This window comes from Grampus griseus (assembly GCF_964374135.1).
Source record: "Grampus griseus genome assembly, chromosome: 1".
NCBI classification, from domain to species: domain Eukaryota; kingdom Metazoa; phylum Chordata; class Mammalia; order Artiodactyla; family Delphinidae; genus Grampus; species Grampus griseus.
This window is the reverse complement of record NC_139017.1, coordinates 72,456,533-72,473,709: the sequence shown is the minus strand read 5'-3', so window position 1 is coordinate 72,473,709 and position 17,177 is coordinate 72,456,533. Positions and strand designations below refer to the sequence as shown.

General features: G+C 51.4%; 2 protein-coding genes across 2 annotated transcripts in view; one reads left to right on the top strand and one right to left on the bottom strand.

Annotated features, from left to right (window-relative positions):
* TDRD10 (tudor domain containing 10) overlaps positions 1-5,514 on the top strand; it is a 53,925-nt gene extending 48,411 nt beyond the window's left edge. The window contains exons 9-13 of the mRNA XM_082647778.1: positions 755-902; positions 1,152-1,297; positions 1,527-1,681; positions 4,886-4,956; positions 5,152-5,514. Of these exons, the coding sequence (XP_082503904.1) occupies positions 755-902; positions 1,152-1,297; positions 1,527-1,681; positions 4,886-4,956; positions 5,152-5,184 (553 nt within the window). The 3' untranslated portion in view covers positions 5,185-5,514. The remainder of the gene's footprint in view (positions 1-754; positions 903-1,151; positions 1,298-1,526; positions 1,682-4,885; positions 4,957-5,151) is intronic.
* Positions 5,515-7,347: 1,833 nt separating this feature from the next.
* On the bottom strand, positions 7,348-15,874 carry UBE2Q1 (ubiquitin conjugating enzyme E2 Q1; the record flags this gene model as incomplete). Its single annotated transcript, XM_082656765.1, has 13 exons — positions 7,348-7,836; positions 8,308-8,374; positions 8,746-8,841; positions 9,134-9,182; positions 9,264-9,322; positions 9,433-9,523; positions 9,715-9,775; positions 10,041-10,125; positions 10,349-10,489; positions 12,078-12,128; positions 12,743-12,847; positions 13,182-13,286; positions 15,548-15,874. The coding sequence occupies 13 exons, from the start codon at positions 15,872-15,874 to the stop codon at positions 7,805-7,807; spliced, it is 1,269 nt and encodes a 422-aa protein (XP_082512891.1). The 3' UTR covers positions 7,348-7,804.
* Positions 15,875-17,177: the final 1,303 nt, after the last annotated feature.

The following is a 17,177-nucleotide window of genomic DNA, read 5'->3' as shown; positions in this document are numbered from 1 at the left end:
GCGGCAAGGATTGTACTGGGGAGGGGGATAAAGTTTTCAGGAACTCCTGCGTCAGACCCAGGCTCTAAGGCTGTGACCCACAGTGACTTACACAGTCTGTCTCCGTTTCTGTACAGTGATGGCCTGTGACTCTCCCCTACCCTGGATGCCATGAGATCGGCATGTCCACCACATCTTCTGCTTTAACGGCAGACACCATTCTTAGTGTCAGTGATGCCAGACTATTCTGTTTGACTTGAAATGCTATAGGATGTATGTTTTTTGTTTCGTTTTTCTAAATGGCAGGTCTGCCTTTCTAACCATGTGTGACTTAGGCGATAGAGTTAGTGGAGTGGTGGGATGAGGTGTGGCATGTGCTTAAACACAGGGAGGAGTGGTTTGGGCATTGCAGACGTGTCCTGCATTGTGGACGGTCCAAACTTGCATCCCTTGAGGTTCATGAATCATCAGGCAGGCCCAAGGTCAGCCCAGTGAGGGCTTTTGCCCATCTCTCTCTGTGGAGTTCCCTGGTGTGTTTTTATTTCCCTCTGCCTCTCCCCTTCCCCAAACTCTCCAACCCCTGTGTCCCCTGGCGTGGTGCTCCCTTTGCTCTGTGTTATGATTACCTGGGCACTTGTCTTGTTGCCACCCTGGGTGGGGCGGTGCACAGCCCTCTTGTCAGGGTGACTCTCCTGCCCAGCATCCTCCAGGACAGGTGTTGGTTGAATCACTCCTGTGTTCACTCCCTTCCCTTTGTTCCCTGTTCTTCCTGCAGAGGGTCCTTCTTGGCGCTGCTCTTGAGGGAATGCTTCCGAGACCTGGGCTGGCTGGCCACCATCCACAGCGTCGGTGGGGACGTGGGGCTGTTGGTGACCAGTATTGTCCCTCAGACCCCCTTCTTCTGGGCCATGCATGTCACGGAGGTACAGGCTTGTTGGGGGTCCTCTTGGGCTTTGGTGCCACCTCGTGGGGCCCTGCTGGGGTCAGCGAGCTGAGGGGGGCCCATCAGCGGTGGGCATCCAGAGTGGCCGCACTCTGATCCCTGGTCCCACGTCATACCTTCAGTTCCCTTGGGGTGGATCAGCGGTGCTGCTGTAACAGGTGACACCTGCAGAGACAGACGTGCCATGTGGGGCAGGCAGCGAGGCCCGTGGCGTTTGTACCGTCCACAGACGCTGCACCAGAACATGCAGGCGCTGTTCAGAGCCCTGGCGGAGGCAGAGGAGCAGCAGCCCTACCTGCACGACTCGGCTGTGCGGCGCGGGACCCGCTGTCTGGCCGAGTACCAGCTGGGTGATTACGGATGGGCCTGGAACAGGTGTGTACCAGGCAGGGCTGGAGGTTTGCTTCTCCATTCTCTGGACTCTTGTTTCTTTGCTGCTGCTTCCTCTCTCAAGATACCTCTCCTCTGATCCCCTCTCCATCCAAGGTGGGGAACAGCGTAGGAAACTCCCATCCCTCTTAGCCCAGACCTTCAAGCCCTCTCCGTGAGGACTGCTGTGCGTGCCACCAGGTGAGATGAGCCTCCTCTCCCTCCCTCTGGCCAGGTGCTGGGTGCTGGACCGAGTGGACTCCTGGGCTGTTGTCACGTTCATCGATTTCGGCCAGTCGGCTACCATCCCAGTGCAATCCCTGCGCAGCCTGGATAGTGACGATTTCTGGACCATCCCCCCCCTGGCTCAGCCATTCATGCTGGAGAAAGGTAAGGTGCCCTCCACCCTTCTGAGCACTCGGAGACAGGAGGTGCTGTGCACGCCTCTGGGACCTCGGCGGGAATGGGATGCCTGCCCTTCAGCCTCTATTCTTTTGATCTCACCCCGGGTTTTCGGCATCTGCCCCTTGCAAAGCTGCTTCTTGAGAACTGTTTTTCACACCTGGTCTCTCTGAGCAACAAGATCTGGAAAGGAACCTCAGGTGCTGCCCGAAGGCTGAGTTCTCTGGGTGGAGTGAGGGGAGGGCAAGCCTCCCGGTCTCGCTTCTGCCAGAGTGGCTCATCTTCCATCTGTTTCACGTACATTGAGTTTTGCTTAAGATTTCTTTAGAGAAGCATTCTCTGTAGAAGAAAACTGGAATTTGGAGACCAACGATAGGGGTTAGAGCATTGGGACTCAGCATCTCCCCCAATGTGCTGTTTGTTACTTTATTTTTTTCTTTTCTTTTTTAAATTGAAGTATAGTTGATTTACAATATCGTGTTAGTTTCAGGTCTACAGCAAAATGATTCAGTTATACATATATATATATTTTTCAGATTCTTTTCCATTAGAGGTTATTACAAGATGTTGACTATAGTTCCTGTGCTATACAGTAAATCTTTATTGTTTATCTATTTTATGTATAATGGTGTGTATCTATTAATCCCATACTCCTAATTTATCCCTCCCCTTCCCACTTCCCCGTTGGTAACCGTAAGTTTGTTTTCTATGTCTGTGAGTCTGTTTCTGTTTTGTAAATAAGTTCATTTGTATTGTTTTTAAGATTCCACATATAAGTGATATATTTGTCTTTCTCTGTCTGACTTACTTCACTTAGTGTGATAATCTCTAGGTCCATCCATGTTGCTGAAAATGGCATTATTTCATTCTTTTTTGTGGCTTCTTTATCCATTCATCTGTTGATGGACATTTAGGTTACTTCCATGTCTTGGCTTTTGTAAATAGTGGTGCTATGAACATTGGGGTGCATGTATCTTTTTGAATCGGAGTTTTTGTCTTTTCCGGATATATGCCCAGGAGTGGGATTGCAGGATCATATGGTAACTCTATTTTTAGTTTTTTAAGGAACCTCCATACTGTTTTCCATAGTGGCTGTACCAATTTACATTCCCACCAACAGTGTAGGAGGGTTTCCTTTTCTCCACACCCTCTCCAGCATTTATTATTTGTAAACTTGGTGAAGATGGCCATTCTGACTGGTGTGAGGTGATAACTCATTGTGGTTTTGATTTGCATTTCTCTAATAATTGTCGATGTTGAGCATCTTTTCATGTGCCTGTTGGCCATCTGTATGTCTTTTTTTTTTTTAATTTATTATTTTGGCTGCGTTGGGTCTTTGTTGCTGCGCATGGGCTTTGTCTAGTTGTGGCGAGCAGGGGCTACTCTTCGTTGTGGTGTGCTGGCTTCTCATTGCGGTGGCTTCTCTTGTTGCAGAGCACGGGCTCTAGGCACACTGGCCTCAGTAGTTGTGGTGCACCGGCTCAGTAGTTGTGGCTCACGGGTTCTAGTGCACAAGCTCAGTAGTTGTGGCACACGGGCTTAGTTGCTCCGCGGCATGTGGGATCTTCCCAGACCAGGGATTGAACTCGTGTGCCCTGCGCTGGCAGGCAGATTCTTAACCACTGCGCCACCAGGGAAGTCCTGTATGTCTTCTTTGGAGAAATGTCTATTTAGGTCTTCTGCCCATTTTTGATAGGGTTGTTGTTTTTTTGATATTGAGCTGTATGAGCTGTTTGTATATTTTGGAAATTAACCCCTTGTTGGCCGCATCATTTGCAAATATTTTCTGCCAATCCATCGGTTGTCTTTTCGTTTTGTGTATGGTTTCCTTTGCTGTGCAGAAGCTTTTAAAGTTTCATTAGGTTCCATTTGTTTATTTTTGCTTTTATTTTTCTTGCCTTGGGAGACTGATCTAAGAAAATATTGCTACGATTTATGACAGAATGTTTTGCCCGTGTTCTCTTCTAGGAGTTTTATGGTGTCATGCCTTATGTTCAAGTCTTTAAACCATTTTGAGTTTATTTTTGTATATAGTGTGAGGTGTTTGTTACTGTAGATCCAGGCACCGGTGGAGCCTCAGTTTCTACACCCTTGAAACGGAGAGGCCCCTTCTTTGCTCTGCCCCTTCTCGAGACTGGGGTTTAGGTGAGATGTGAAAGAGTGAAAGAATGCTCTGGGGGCTGAGGAGGAGAAGTGGATGTGAAGAAATACACATACAACACAAAATAAGATGGAAAAGCACCTCCCCAAAGTGCAGGGCCAAGCCTCCCTGCTAGGCTGATGGGCGCCACCCAGAGGTCACCTTGGGTCATTGCATGGAGAGGGCCCCTGCCTCTCGGCCTGGGGAGTAATACCAGCAGACAGGACCTGGGAGCTTCTGGTGGGCTGAACCTGACTGCTTGGCTGTTGGAGGGTGGCCCAGAGTAAGGAGCCCCTGCCCCCAAAGAGCAGCTCCCAGCCTGTCAGAGGGGCCAGAGTGTGCAGGCCAGATATGTGGGTTCTCAGCTCTTGTGTGGACTTTGAGATGACCCCGAGGCCAGGTGGGCAGGTGTACAATTTTTCTCCCTTTATGCATGAGGAAAGGAAGCCTCAGGAAAATGAAAGGGACTTCTTCACGTTTCGTAGCAAGAAAATGGCATAGCTGGGGGTGGAACTGAGGTCTGACCCTTGATATGAGCCAGTTTCATGCATACAGACAGTCCCAGTTTGGCGGGGTGGCGGGAGCTGAGTAAGGGCAGATGTCCTGGAGAAAGGTGAGTGTCTGACCAGCGCTCTGCCCTGCCTTGTCCCAGCAGGTAGGAATGTGCACTCGTCATGGTAAAAAGGCTCTCTGCCTTTTAACCTCCATCCCTCCAGCCAGAACTCTCAGAGCAGAGTTGAATGAACAGTTTTCTGTCTCCAGAATTTCCATTAGGGAATGTAAAATCCCAGATCCCTGTAATTATTTTAACAACAATAATGCCTCCTTTTACTTGCTCTTACTTTGCCCTCCCCTTCTCCTCCCTCTGCAGTGCTTATTATCTCACGATATCCTGGCAGCAGGGAATGAGTACTAACTAGCAGAGACTTGTCTGCAAGACCTGGTCTGCAGCCAGAACACTTCCCTGCAGCCCCGGCTTCTCACTTCCCTCCCTTGCTCCTTCTGCCTGACCAAGTGCCACCAAGGTTTTGTTGTTGTGTTTTGTTTTACAGATATTTGGAGTTCATGTCAGGTTATCCATCGCATCCTCAAAGGGAAAATCACTGGTGCTTTGAACTTGGAGGTAACTGCTGGGTATCTACTGTTCCCCTCCCCTACCTCCCAAGGTCTCAGCTGCAGGCCCTGGCCTCGGCCTGGATGCTGCGGGTTTACCTGTCATTCCCTTAGAGGAAACAAACTGAAGTTGTCCAGGGGGTGTTGGGTGGACCACCTGGGGGCAGTCCTGCCTTCCCAATCAGATTTTCTCTTTCTCTTCCAGTTGCACATCCTGAAGTTTGAAGAGTTTAAATAACATGGCTACGATCGGCACGTTTCTTCTCTTGTCTAGATTCAGCCTGCTCTGCCCTTTCACTCTTGAGGCCTTGGGGGTGAAAAAGGCCACAGCGGTGCCCAGGATTGATTGGATTCCCCTTTGCCTTTCCCCCAGCTCACTTCTCAATTTGTCATGTGCCTTCCGTCCCCCAGCTCAGTGTGAACATTTGAACCAAACATGGGAAGCTTCCATGAGGTTGAAAGTCTGATGTAGCCATTGTATTCTTTCCTGTGTCTCTTCTTTGTACCCTCAGAGCATGATATAAGTTGCCCTGACAGATTCTGGAGAATGGAGGGGCCCACGCTTTAATTTTCCTGGCATTCTGTCATAGAATCAGGTAGGGAGCACTTAAACATTGATGCATCGCCTTGGTGAATAAATGTTGGCATGCTTCACGTTTGGGGTGATTGATTCCTCTGTCTAGCCACCCCTCCCCAGTGCTGCCCTCTAAAACCGAAGCAGCGAGACTGGGAAGCTGTCGTGTGCCGGCCGTGCGGACACTGCCTGGGATATAGATGCACACTTGCATACGGTATAAGTTTTGTGTCCTTTCTCTTTGCCTTCTTAGAACATTGGTTCAGGGTGAGGTGGCCTTGATTTTATTTATTTATTTTTCTAATGCTGTGTAACTTCATTAGCAGCCTAATGTAAGGTTATGAAAGGGACTGTTAGGCTTGACAAGAAAAGTGGAAGACTTTCTTTAGAGTTGGTGTTTATATAGCTATAGCGCACAGGAGCTGGTGCTTCCCTTCACATCAGGTGAATGTGGATCCCATTATTTCCTTAAATAATTTGATTAGAGCCAAGCTATTTAAATAATTTTATTTGTTTCATCCTTTGGTAGATGAGAAAAATACATTACAAAATACATTATACTGAGGACAGATCACAGTACACATTACTAAAAACACAATCTACTTTCCAGCCAGGGCTGGTGATAAGTTCAGAAGAAAGCCTCGGAGGCCTTGAAACCAGATTTCAGCTTCATGAAATGAGTTTCCCCCTTGGGTCCCCTCTTTATCTCCACCTCAGCATAAATTAGCACCCTGTATCAGGTGGGTGTGGTGGGGTAGGAGCAGCATTGAGTGGGACTGGTGAACTCTCCGTCCACTTGAAGCAGCAAAACATTAAAATCCCTTAAAAGGGGGAGAAACGACCAATGTTAAAATTGCTGTGTCAAACAAAGCATTACAGAACTCTGGCATCTTGCAGGTTCCCAGATGGCTGTCCTAAGTCTGGGCTTTCTGAGATGAGTGTCTTCACTTAGCCATCCCTGGCCTCTGGCGTTTGTCACCATCCAGTCTGTAGGCAGAGTAGGTCCAAAGAGGCTGCCTCTGCCTCAAGGCAAGCTCACTGACCAGGAGAGGCAGGCAGCGCATACCACATGCAAACAGTACGCCTGTACTTTTAAATAAGCAGGAACAGACGTGGCACCTACGGTTCAGCTCAGCAGACTCCCCTCCCCAGCAGTTCTCAGAGCCTGAGGTAAGGACACAGGTATACAGACCAACCCCCTCAAAGCTGACTCTTTCTTTGCAGTAGGACCCACCTTATGAGTGCCTTAAAAGAATCCAGTCTCCAAGCCACATGGCTCCTCTTTGATAAGACCAGATGAAGCAAGAGACGGAACAAGGGAGCTACCATCACCCTTCAGTGCCACTTGCTGGGAGGGAGGGGAACCAGTGAACACTGGAGTGTTAGCTACATAGCAAGTTGCTGAGACCAGAAAGGTCACATACATGCTTGAGACTGCCCCCAACCCTACTCAGTTCATTTTAAAGTAGTTCTGTGAAGCAGCCTCTTAGGCCTCCTTGTTATTTTTTTCTTAGAAACTTGAAAACATCTGTGACTAGAAAAGTAGTCCTAAGAATTAAGGTCATTTCAGCCTACTACTTTGTGGTTCAGCAGGCCAGGCTCTGCATTCCCAGGGGTACAAGTGCTGGTCACTCCAGAGGCCTTGAGGGGCGAGCCAGGTGCGTGCTTCAGCTCCACCTTTCTCTTGCTTTAGCAGCGAAGCACAGCCCCTCATAGCTACCAAAGCCATGGAGGACTTGGTGCCCCTCCCCCACTGCTCAAGTAGTTCAGGAGTGGGGGTGGGGTGGGACGTGGGGATAAAAATAAAGATGAGTCAAGACCAGCATCTTCAAATTAACAAACTGTAATTGTTTTCCCAAAGATACATTTTTTTTCATACACATCCATCATACACTGTAACCAAAAAAAGCAGTGTACATGAAATAAGAGAAAATAAATTAAAAATCCATAGCATAGGTAAGGAGGCTCTAGTCTGGAGCACAGCTGAGTTTCCAGCAATATAAGGAGGCTCGAAAGTTTCTTTTATAAGAATGCCTGCTAGCAAGGGTTCCAGCCAGGTGGTTGGTTGGTCTGTAAGTCAGTCTTGAGTACTTGAAACAGTTCTGTGTTTTTTTTTTTCCTTAGCGTTTAGAATAGCCATCATTGTCCTGCAATAGGCAGAGCTATCACGTCCAGGAAAAATGAGGGGGGGAACCACAGAGGCAGCGTGAGATCCAAATACAGCATTCAAAGGTAATTGGTCCAGTGGTGCCTGGGGAAGGAAGAACGGGATGGCACTCCCGGGTTAGCCATCTTCCTTCGGGGGTGTGTACCAGCCTGCAAAGAAACCGAAGAAAACAGTGAGGTGGAGGCTGATGTCCACCCTCCCGGCCCCAGTCACTGAAGACATCTCCAGGGTCAAAGGTGGAAAGAGTCTAGAAAGGGCTCCCCAGTGCAGGGAGAAGGTGTACGGGAAGGTAAGAAACTGCCTACCTGGAGATTATAAGGAAAGGGAGAATGATGCGCCCAACCTGAGATGACAGCAGAGTGAGATGAGCTTTCTCACAGGGTGGTGGGGAAGAGGGGCAGCACTGAGTCTACCGGCGCTATGGACCGCTGGTGCTTTACTGGAGAAGAGGTGGCGGACGTTAGCCTCTACCTCACTGACTTCTTTGGAGAACAGGGGCAGGTGCTGTGTTAATGGGTGGTAAACGCTCGGAAACCAAAAGGGGTTCTTGCTGTTTGGCTGGAAGTGGAAACCTCAGGCTTGGCAAAAGTCCGAATCTCGAGTTGTGGCGCCAGCCTCACCGTTTTTTTCGTGGATCTGCACCAAGGACTTGTAGGACTGCTGTGCTCTTGTCAGGCTGTATTGAGACTGGGGAGAGGAAGCCACTAAATCAGGCCACCAAGCTGTGGCCCTGTTGCCACCCAGGAGTCCCAGCTCCCAGCGCCATGCTCTGCTGACACACCAAATACCTTCCACCTGGGAGGTCCCCTCAGGGCACAATCCCCTAGCTTTCCCTTTCCAGACCTGCACCCTCCCCGAAGTCCTAGGCTGCCCCTCAGACCAAGGCCCTGCTCCTGCTCCTGCTCCCACTGCGGCCATCCCAGGACCACGCATCCGATGCTGCCAGCCCACAGATTTTACCCTCTCAGTCCCTAAAGGAAGGCCGCCTTGGCCTCCTCGTGGCCTAAAGCGCGTATGTCTCCAGCCAGTCCCACCAGGCCCAGGTCCAGGCTCCTTACTTTGTTGGCTCCAAACTGCACTCGTGCTTTTCCCTTCACCAGTGTGGCACTGATCTGCATGATCACTGACTCTATTGAGTAGGCACTGCTCCAGCCCTAAGTAACAACAGGGACAAAGCAAACAAGTCAGGAGAGTTTCCAGAGAAACCTTATGCTTGTTCTCCAGAGAGCAGCTGCACCTATAGAAGGGCCCCTGCCCTTCACTCCCAGAATGGCCATCACCTGTTTGCCCAGGTCAGTGGGTACAGGCCCTGCGAGGCAGAATGAAAGGGCCACGTTGTGCCCATCACCCAACCCGGGGGTGGGGGTGGGGGTGGGGGGGAGGGTGGTTAAAGCTCAGCCTAGCCCTGCCCAGGCCAGCCAGGCCAAGAATGAGAGGCAGGCTCACCTGCTTGGTGAGAAGTTCCATGCAGATGGCACCTCCGCCCAGAACATACCTGTAGAAGAAAGGTTAGTCAGCTGTGACCGGCAAAAGCTCCCTACCCTTCCTCACCCTCTGCGCTTACTGAGCTACTCACCCTCCGGACAGGACTGGAGACACAACCCTGACAAACGGCGGGTCAAAGGGAAAGTTATCCTAAGAGAGACAGAGGCAACGATCAGGGAGGGGAGGCCAGTGCCCTCTGCAACACTGTAAGATGGAGAAGGAAGCCTAGGCCAGGGACGGACTTGAAAGGAAGACCTTACTTTAAAAGAAAAGTTTAGTAGGATGAAGTCAGCTCCTTCCTTCTCTTTGAGGATCTGGAGATCGTTGTGCAAAGCGCTGTCCTGGTCAACTCTAGGAAGCAACGAGTTCAGGCTCAGCTCCAGGTCCAGCTCAGGAGCCTCAAGGCTCCCACCAACCCTGGGCGAGCAGCAGAGGGCCAAGCCACTGCCCACACCCGCTCCCTGGGACGGCCCCGGAGACTCCCACCACAGTGGCTGCACTCACTACTCAACTTCTTTTCTAATCCCACAGTCCCCACTCACTTGAGGAGTTTGACGTTCCAATCATACAGACTGTCATTCACGAGTTCGACTGCATAGTTTCCTGGAAGGAGGGAAGAAGATGGGTGTCATTAGATGATGGTCCAAGTGGCAAGTGGTCCCTGATGCAGATCCCTCTCCCATGCTGAGAGAAAAAAAGGTCAAAGGCTCCAGGTTCACCCCAGACAGACATGCATCCAATCTAAGCCACTGGAGTGGGGGTGTTCCGTCCTTGGCCTGAAAACTTCCTAAGCATCCGTGCATCTGCTGCCACCATCATGTCCTTCTTTATGAGCTCATGTTCAGGCCCCTCTCTGAGGCAAACTCACCGCCTTTGAAACTCTGTGATCGGTATATATCCCTGAGCTCCTTCATCAGCCGGTCAGTAGCCTGCACCGAGCCAGACACCGCACCCTACAAGGGAGGGATGGAGGACAGAACATCTCACGGCCACGTGCTTAGCAACACCGTACTAGACCTCAGGAGCAGTCTGGCAGCCAGGATTTAGGCAAGGATGAGGCACACCCATAACCCACCCAAAGTGGATTCTGTTCCCCAGACTGATACTCAATGCCTACCACCTCCCAGCCAGCACCAGCCGACCCCTTGGCCCAGCTTCTCCCTAGAGGGCACGTACATTTAAGTAATCTTGCCTCTGGTTCTTTTTAATTTTCTCTAGTATGGCCAAGTTTTCTTTTCCGATGCCGTCATCTTCAGATTTCTTACCCTCAGCTGGCTCTTCTTCTTTCATTTCATAGTGATCTAGGTCTTCTGTGTCCTGGGGGAGGTGTGGGGTGGGAGTGGGATAGAGGAGGAAAGAAACCAACACACGTTGTGGAGAGGGGCCATCGCCTTCCCAGTCCCACTTGACCTAGAGCTGCAGGTCAAGGAACAGTAGTCTATCTGGCAGGCTAGTGAGTAAAATACCCTTTCCACTGCTGCAAGACTCCCAGTCCCATTCCCTCCACACTCTAAAGGCTGTGGCAAATCTCTCCTCCTATTCAATTCTCAAGCTGCAGAGCTGCGTAAGGGCCTAGGGAAACCGAGCAGGCTCAGCTCTCTTGTTCCCCAGACCTACCCTGCTCCAACCATCCCTAAAGCTCTCCCTTGGCAGCAGAAACTCTTCCTTAATTCCTAGAATGACTTTGGCCTGATGCTGTGACTCAAAGCTCATGTTTCATCAGGTGACTTTTGTACCCAGGAGTTCCCAGGACTCCAGGTCTAAAGGAGAAAGCTGGATCAGAAATCTCCTGCCTTCCCAAGTGCTGGGCCTGATGAGGTATGCAGAGGTACCCAGTGCCAAGGTGGAAATAAGGAAGGAGGTCCAGAAAGGCAGATGGTAGAGGTCAAGAACAGAATTAGTCCCTATTTGCCCTGCTCTAAGTGAGGAAGTAGCTCACTGTACGTGGGGGAGGAGCCTATAGCCAGGATTCAGCCTCTCTCAGTCAGACTTGGGAGGGCTGTCTGCTGTCTGAGAGGAGAATGTTTCAGGTATCCCCAGCCCTTTGTGAGGCTTAAGACCCTGACAGAGTTACAGAAGTTGCAGAACCTGGGATGTTAATTCAGTGCAGAGAAACAAAGTGATCAGTGACCTCACTCTAGCAAGATATGTTAATACTAACCTCCTAATTACTACATTAATTGTTGATATCTACTGAATGTTTAATTATATGTCAGGTACCATACTAGATGCTATACACACTAGCTCATTTAATTCTTATAACCACCATGCCATTATTCTATCATTACCCCGATTTTACAGATGAGGAAGCTGAGATCTAGGTGAGGTTGTTATTATGCCCAAAGTCATACACCTCTTAATAGAGCTAAGATGTGAATCAAATTCTGTCTCACTCTGAAGTTCAAGTTCTTAACCATTATGCTATATTCTGCAAAATTATGTTTTTAGAAAATAGATAAATTATTTAGCATTTATCATGTACTGAATGGAGCATTTTACATGCAATCCCTTATTTAATCTTAAAGACAACCCTATGTAGTAGCTGTTATAATCACATTTTATAAATAAGCAAAACTGCAGCTTAGTGAGAGTAGGTACAATTCCCCAATTAAGAGAGTTAGGAGATACAGGATGCCAGCTCAGGTCTGACTACAAAGCCATCTGCGATTAACTTCTTGACTGTTCAGTGTAAACAGATTTGCACTTAACTGTCTTCAGTGGTTGGATATGGGTGCCCTGTCTCTTCCTCTACTATACTGCTGTTCCTCCAGGTCAGTAAATCTGTCTTTATTTCCTTTGGTATTTTTCTCTCCCCAGGTCTAGACTGGAGCTCTGTACACAGCGGGGACTCAATGCTGCTGACAGAAAGAGCTTCCTACCAGTGCCGCCTTGGGTGGAAGCCTACCTCAGGCATCTCTTCATCTTCATCTTCCGAAGATACATCTTCCTGTGTACACTGCAGTGGGGAGGGAAAAGAGGGAGATCAGACCCCGGTGGTTTCCTAGAATGCAGCCTCTGACCTACTCCCCTGAGCCTCTGGGTCTGGAAGCTGTGCGCCTGGCCATAATGCTACCAGCCTCTCCATCAGCCAGAGCTGAGTGGAAGCAACAGCCTAGGGAATGACTTCACTACCGGCCCATTATTCCTCTACCACCATATGCCAAAGAATAAAAGAAGCACAATAGCTGTTTCTGTCACCTAACTCACAAATCCCAGTTTTACCTCAAGAACCCCTCCTTTACTAAATCATCTCTAGACTGATACTGCATTCTTGGATCTTAACAAGGGACCTTGGTCCCCAATGGCTACCTACTGCTAATGATAAAAATCCCCCCATGAGGGATGATCCTACCCAGAAGAGTGAGTTTTGATCAGAGAGGTGAAGCTACTAGTGCCCCATTTAGCTAGATTCCCATCTGGAGAAGAGGCCAAGAGTCACGATATGTGTACGTGTTTGGAGTAGGGCTGGAGAGAAACTACTGCAGGTTCATCTGAAGTAACATGCATTTTTTGAGTGCTATCTGTGGGGCAACTCTGCATAACAGGGTCCAAAGCCCCTCCGTTGCTCACCTGCTCTGCTGGCAAGGGCTGATCCAGCATCTCCACATCTGGATGCTGAGGGAGGTTATAGAGTTTACACAGGTCGGAGATGATCCTCTTCAGATGCTGCAATAGCTGGGGGTAGGGGACCACAGTGACATCAAACACTCCTTCCCCACCCCAATCTGGACAGGTACATGGGTGAGCTCTTGTCTCAGCCCCCAAACTGGTACCTAGTTCTCTAAAACTCAGACCATACGGCCAGGGGGAGGAGCTTAGGGGACGAACCCTGGGACTGGTGCAAGGCTCTCCCTCTGGCTTTAGGAAGCAACTCCCCTAAGACGCCTGCCTCAAATGTACAGGCTACTGCACCACCCACTTTCCAGAGGCATCTTTCACAGGATGTTTTCATGGCATGGGTGTCACAGGAGGAAAATGCACTCCCACCTCAACACCCTGGCCCCCTCACCAAAGTATTCCCTTTCTTTATGTCCACCAGCCTCTCCAAGACAGCAGCCAAGTTAGGGTCATCGGACTCCACTGACCAGATGGGGGGCACAGCAGGGTATGACTCCTAAGGGGAAAAGAGCAGGGAGAGCAGTCAAGATGGGAGACTGGGGAAAGCTAGATTTTGCCTGCCTTCCACGCACCAAGACTTCTAGTCCCTTTGCTCTCCACCGTCCCCCCGCCCCTCTCCCCCCAAACACACACATACAAGCCCAGCGCAGCAGGTCATTATCTAACCAAGCAGCTTCCCAACAAATCCCAGACCAGGAGAAAAAGTCCCTAGGAGGACCCTTTCCAAGAAGCCGGGTCCCTTTCTTTATTTTCTCAAGAGTAAACATCAGAGAAAGCAGCAGAGCCAAACCCTGCTAACAGTGAGGGAGACTTCCTATCTCCTGTGCTGTCTCTACAAGTTCCAGACCTGAAGTTCTCCCACACTCAACAGAGGCCCCTGACCCTCCTTAACCAGTTGAGGAAGGGATCACCTCATCACAATCACACTGACAGAAAAAAAAGCAAAGACCACAGATTACTTTCATTTTAGCTGGGGAAGGAGGGATTAGAAACTAGATGTCTCCAGAACCTAAACGTAAAAGGGTAGCAGGAAGAATCTTCCCACCTCACTCCCAACAGAATCCCTCAAAGGCCACTTCTCCCCACCTCTCCCTTGGGAAACTGCCACCCTCTCAGTCCAGGCGTAGGCTGTAGGGCTCCACATGGCAGGCTGCAAGAAAGAAACCTACGCTACTAACATTCCCAGCATTCCTGAGCCACCGGTGCCAAATGCAGCCTGACCAGACTCCCCCTCCGCCCAAACCAAGGGGGCCAGTTCAGGCCAAGTCTTCTTTATAGGGGCCACCGAGAGTCTGACTGAAAATCTTCTAACTAACCTCCTTCCAGGGACAAAGACAGTAGATGGCCTCTGGCAACTGGGAAGGCAGCTAGAAGGGGGCAAACCTACCCTTAAGGAATTGGAAGCATAATTCAGGTACCAAATCGACCCCTGAAGTTTCCACACATGCCGAGGAAACCTTATCCTCTTCTACCCGGGGTCTTAACTCTGCCATGGCTCTAATCCTCAATGCTGGAGGAAAACAAATTATCAAAGATGCTCAACTCTTCAGCTCACGGAACCACACCGAGTCCTTCAATCTCAACTTTTTAGTACGAAAAAAGACGGGAGAGGAAAATGGAACACACGAGTTTTGGGGGCAGGGGGGACCATCCAACCCAAGCTGAAGCTTGCCTCATCAAACCTTGACCTGGTTTGATGGAAGAAAGGGATAGAAAACAAGAACCATGTAAATTGAATTCAGGCCCCAAAGTGCCACACAGTTCACAAGTCTGTCTTTCCCCAGACTACTCCCATTTGCAGTGTGCCTGGCTGGATTAAGTACTGTCTCCTGGCTTGCTATCCACTGCTCCCACCAGGGCGAGAACACTATCACACCAGGTGGTATCAATCACTGTAAGTGCTATACCATGCGGTATCAGGCATTCCCAGATTATCAGAGGCCAACCCTCTTCACAGGATGTTTGAGGGCAGTCTAGGCAGGAGAGGTAAGGTGTCTCCTAGTCCTGCATGCCTAGGATGGAATGATGTTCACTGAGAGAAAAGGAACTGTTACCCCCCAGAATAAATGGGATAGCCCTTGCACATCACCATCATTAGCAGGAAAGGCAACAACCCAGGGCAACTGGAGATATCCATAGAGAACAGGAGGAGAGTGGCAGCTACCAGCTGGGGCAAAAGGAGGAGAGTTAGAGGTTACACCAGAATAAAAGGGAATCCAAAGGAGAGGAAAAAGAGGAGTCACTAAACTGCACACCATCACTTGGTAAAATTCAGAGAGCAAAGAGGAGTGGAATGAGAGATGCCTGCGCAGGGATCTCACAGGTGGCAACGTCCTAAATCAAAGGTACTACTGAGAAAGGGGCATCACTGAAACCTGCAGAGTTCCAAGCCAGGTCTTTCCAGCTAAGGTCAATGCAGAGATCTGGAATCTGAAGATGATAGTGGTGGGGAGAGAAGCATTCCCAGGGGTCAAGGTTAAGTCGTGAAGTAGCCAAAATGAGCCAAAATCATGAACCCTGGGATGTGGGTGGGTTAGTGAAAAGGGGTAGTCGAGGCGCCATATGTCGGGGTGTCCCTGACCATGAAGAGTAGAGATTCTGGGTGCACAGCAGAAACAAATGTAACCTGGAGAAAAGGAGCCGAGCCCCGAGAGGGGATTCGACCTCCCAGGTCTTTCGAGAGCAAAAAGCTGTGTGGGGTGATCCTGAGTCCCAGACAAGAGCCCCCCTGAGACGCGCACGCGAGGGTATCCTCACCGTGATGTTGCAGTGGATGCGGACGGGATCTCCAGGCACCGACCCCCGTGGGGGGAGATGCGGTCCGGGCGCGGCCCCCGCCCCGGCCCCTCCGGCCCCAGCCAGCAGGAACTCGCAGCTCAGCTCGTCCAGGCAGGCGCTGGCAATGCGGAAGCGCTCGTGGCCGCGGTGGAAGATGGACTCGAGCAGCTTCAGCTCCCGCCTCAGGCAGGGCCCCGGCCCCGGGCCCCCTCCCGGGCCGCCCCCGGCCCCCGGCGCCGCCCCCTGGCCCCCCAGCTGCTGCCCCGGCCCCGGCTGCTGCTGCCCCTGCGGCTGCGGCTGCTGCATCCTCCGCTCCGCTCCGCTCCGGGGCCGGCGGGCCGGGAGCCTCCGGCCTCCGCTCCGGGCTCCGCCGCCGCCGCCGCCGCCGCCGCCGCGGTCCGCACTTCCTGATCCCCCCTTCGCCAAGATGGCGCCGCCGCCACCTCCGGGACAGGGCCCCCCCCCCCGCTCTCCGGCCCCCCCAGCCGCCGGAAGCCGCGCGCCCCTCCTCCTCCTCCTCGGCGGCCCCGCCTCCGTCCCCCCTCACGTGACCTCGCTGCTCTGACCTCCCTCACGTGACACCTCTCTCCTTCCCGCCCCCTTGTTCTCCCCTGCCACCCTCCACATGTGACCGGGGGCTTCGGGCTCGCAGCTTTCAGCGCTTCAGTGCGTGTTTACGTACGGCGTACGTGCGTGCGAGCCACGGGTCTCGCCGCCTCTCCCCTCTCACGTGACCCGGCGCCGCGTGCTCCCAGGGGCTACCTGCGCGGGACCCTGTTTCCTGCTTTGGGCCCCTCTTCCCTCGCCCTGAGCCGCTGTGAAGGTGCCGGGCGCTAGGTGGGCAGAAAAGAAAGTGGGAGAGCTGCGGACGACGCTGTACCGTGTTTACCCTGCGCTCACACGCCTGTCCTCGGCGCAGGGTCCCTGATGCTTTGCCCCCTTGGGGACACACTGAAATGAGGGGCGTGTGATTGGGGAAGGAACCAGGGACCCAGTTACAGGAGGCTTGGGTTATCGGACGTTCCGTGACCGTGGATTAACCACCTTCCCTCAGTTTCCTCATCTGTACGATGACTTTGATGAGGATAATAATGCTTGCCTCGCCTGCTCCCAAGGATTGGATGCGAGGAGATCACGAAGGGATCGGTGGTCAATTAATGTACGACGGGTAGACGATAGCTCACTCTTCGCGCTTATCAGATTCCTTGGGTCTGGACGAGGGGGGTGGGGAGGGACGACACGGGCTTCCTCTGCCGGGTCTTGAAAGGAGAGCAGCACTAGTCTAAACCATTAACCAGGCAATAAGATGAAAGGAGACCACAATCCCAGTCCCAAGTCTCACCGGCTAACACCTTGTCGCAGTGGTCCTGGCATTGCCGGGAGTGCGCGGCAGTGCCTCCGGGGCCTCGCTAGGTGGCACTATCACAAAGGACAAAGCTGGCTGAGGTTCCTCTGCCAAGGGCTGGTGTTAGCCCGTGGTAGGGCCTGATGGATTCTACCGAGCCAACTCGGCGCTTGAGAAGCTGGCCGGATTGCCACCTTCTCCTTTCACTTGGACTGAAATGAGTTAGCCTTTGTCGGAAGCTGACTGTGCACCTCGGTTCTTTGT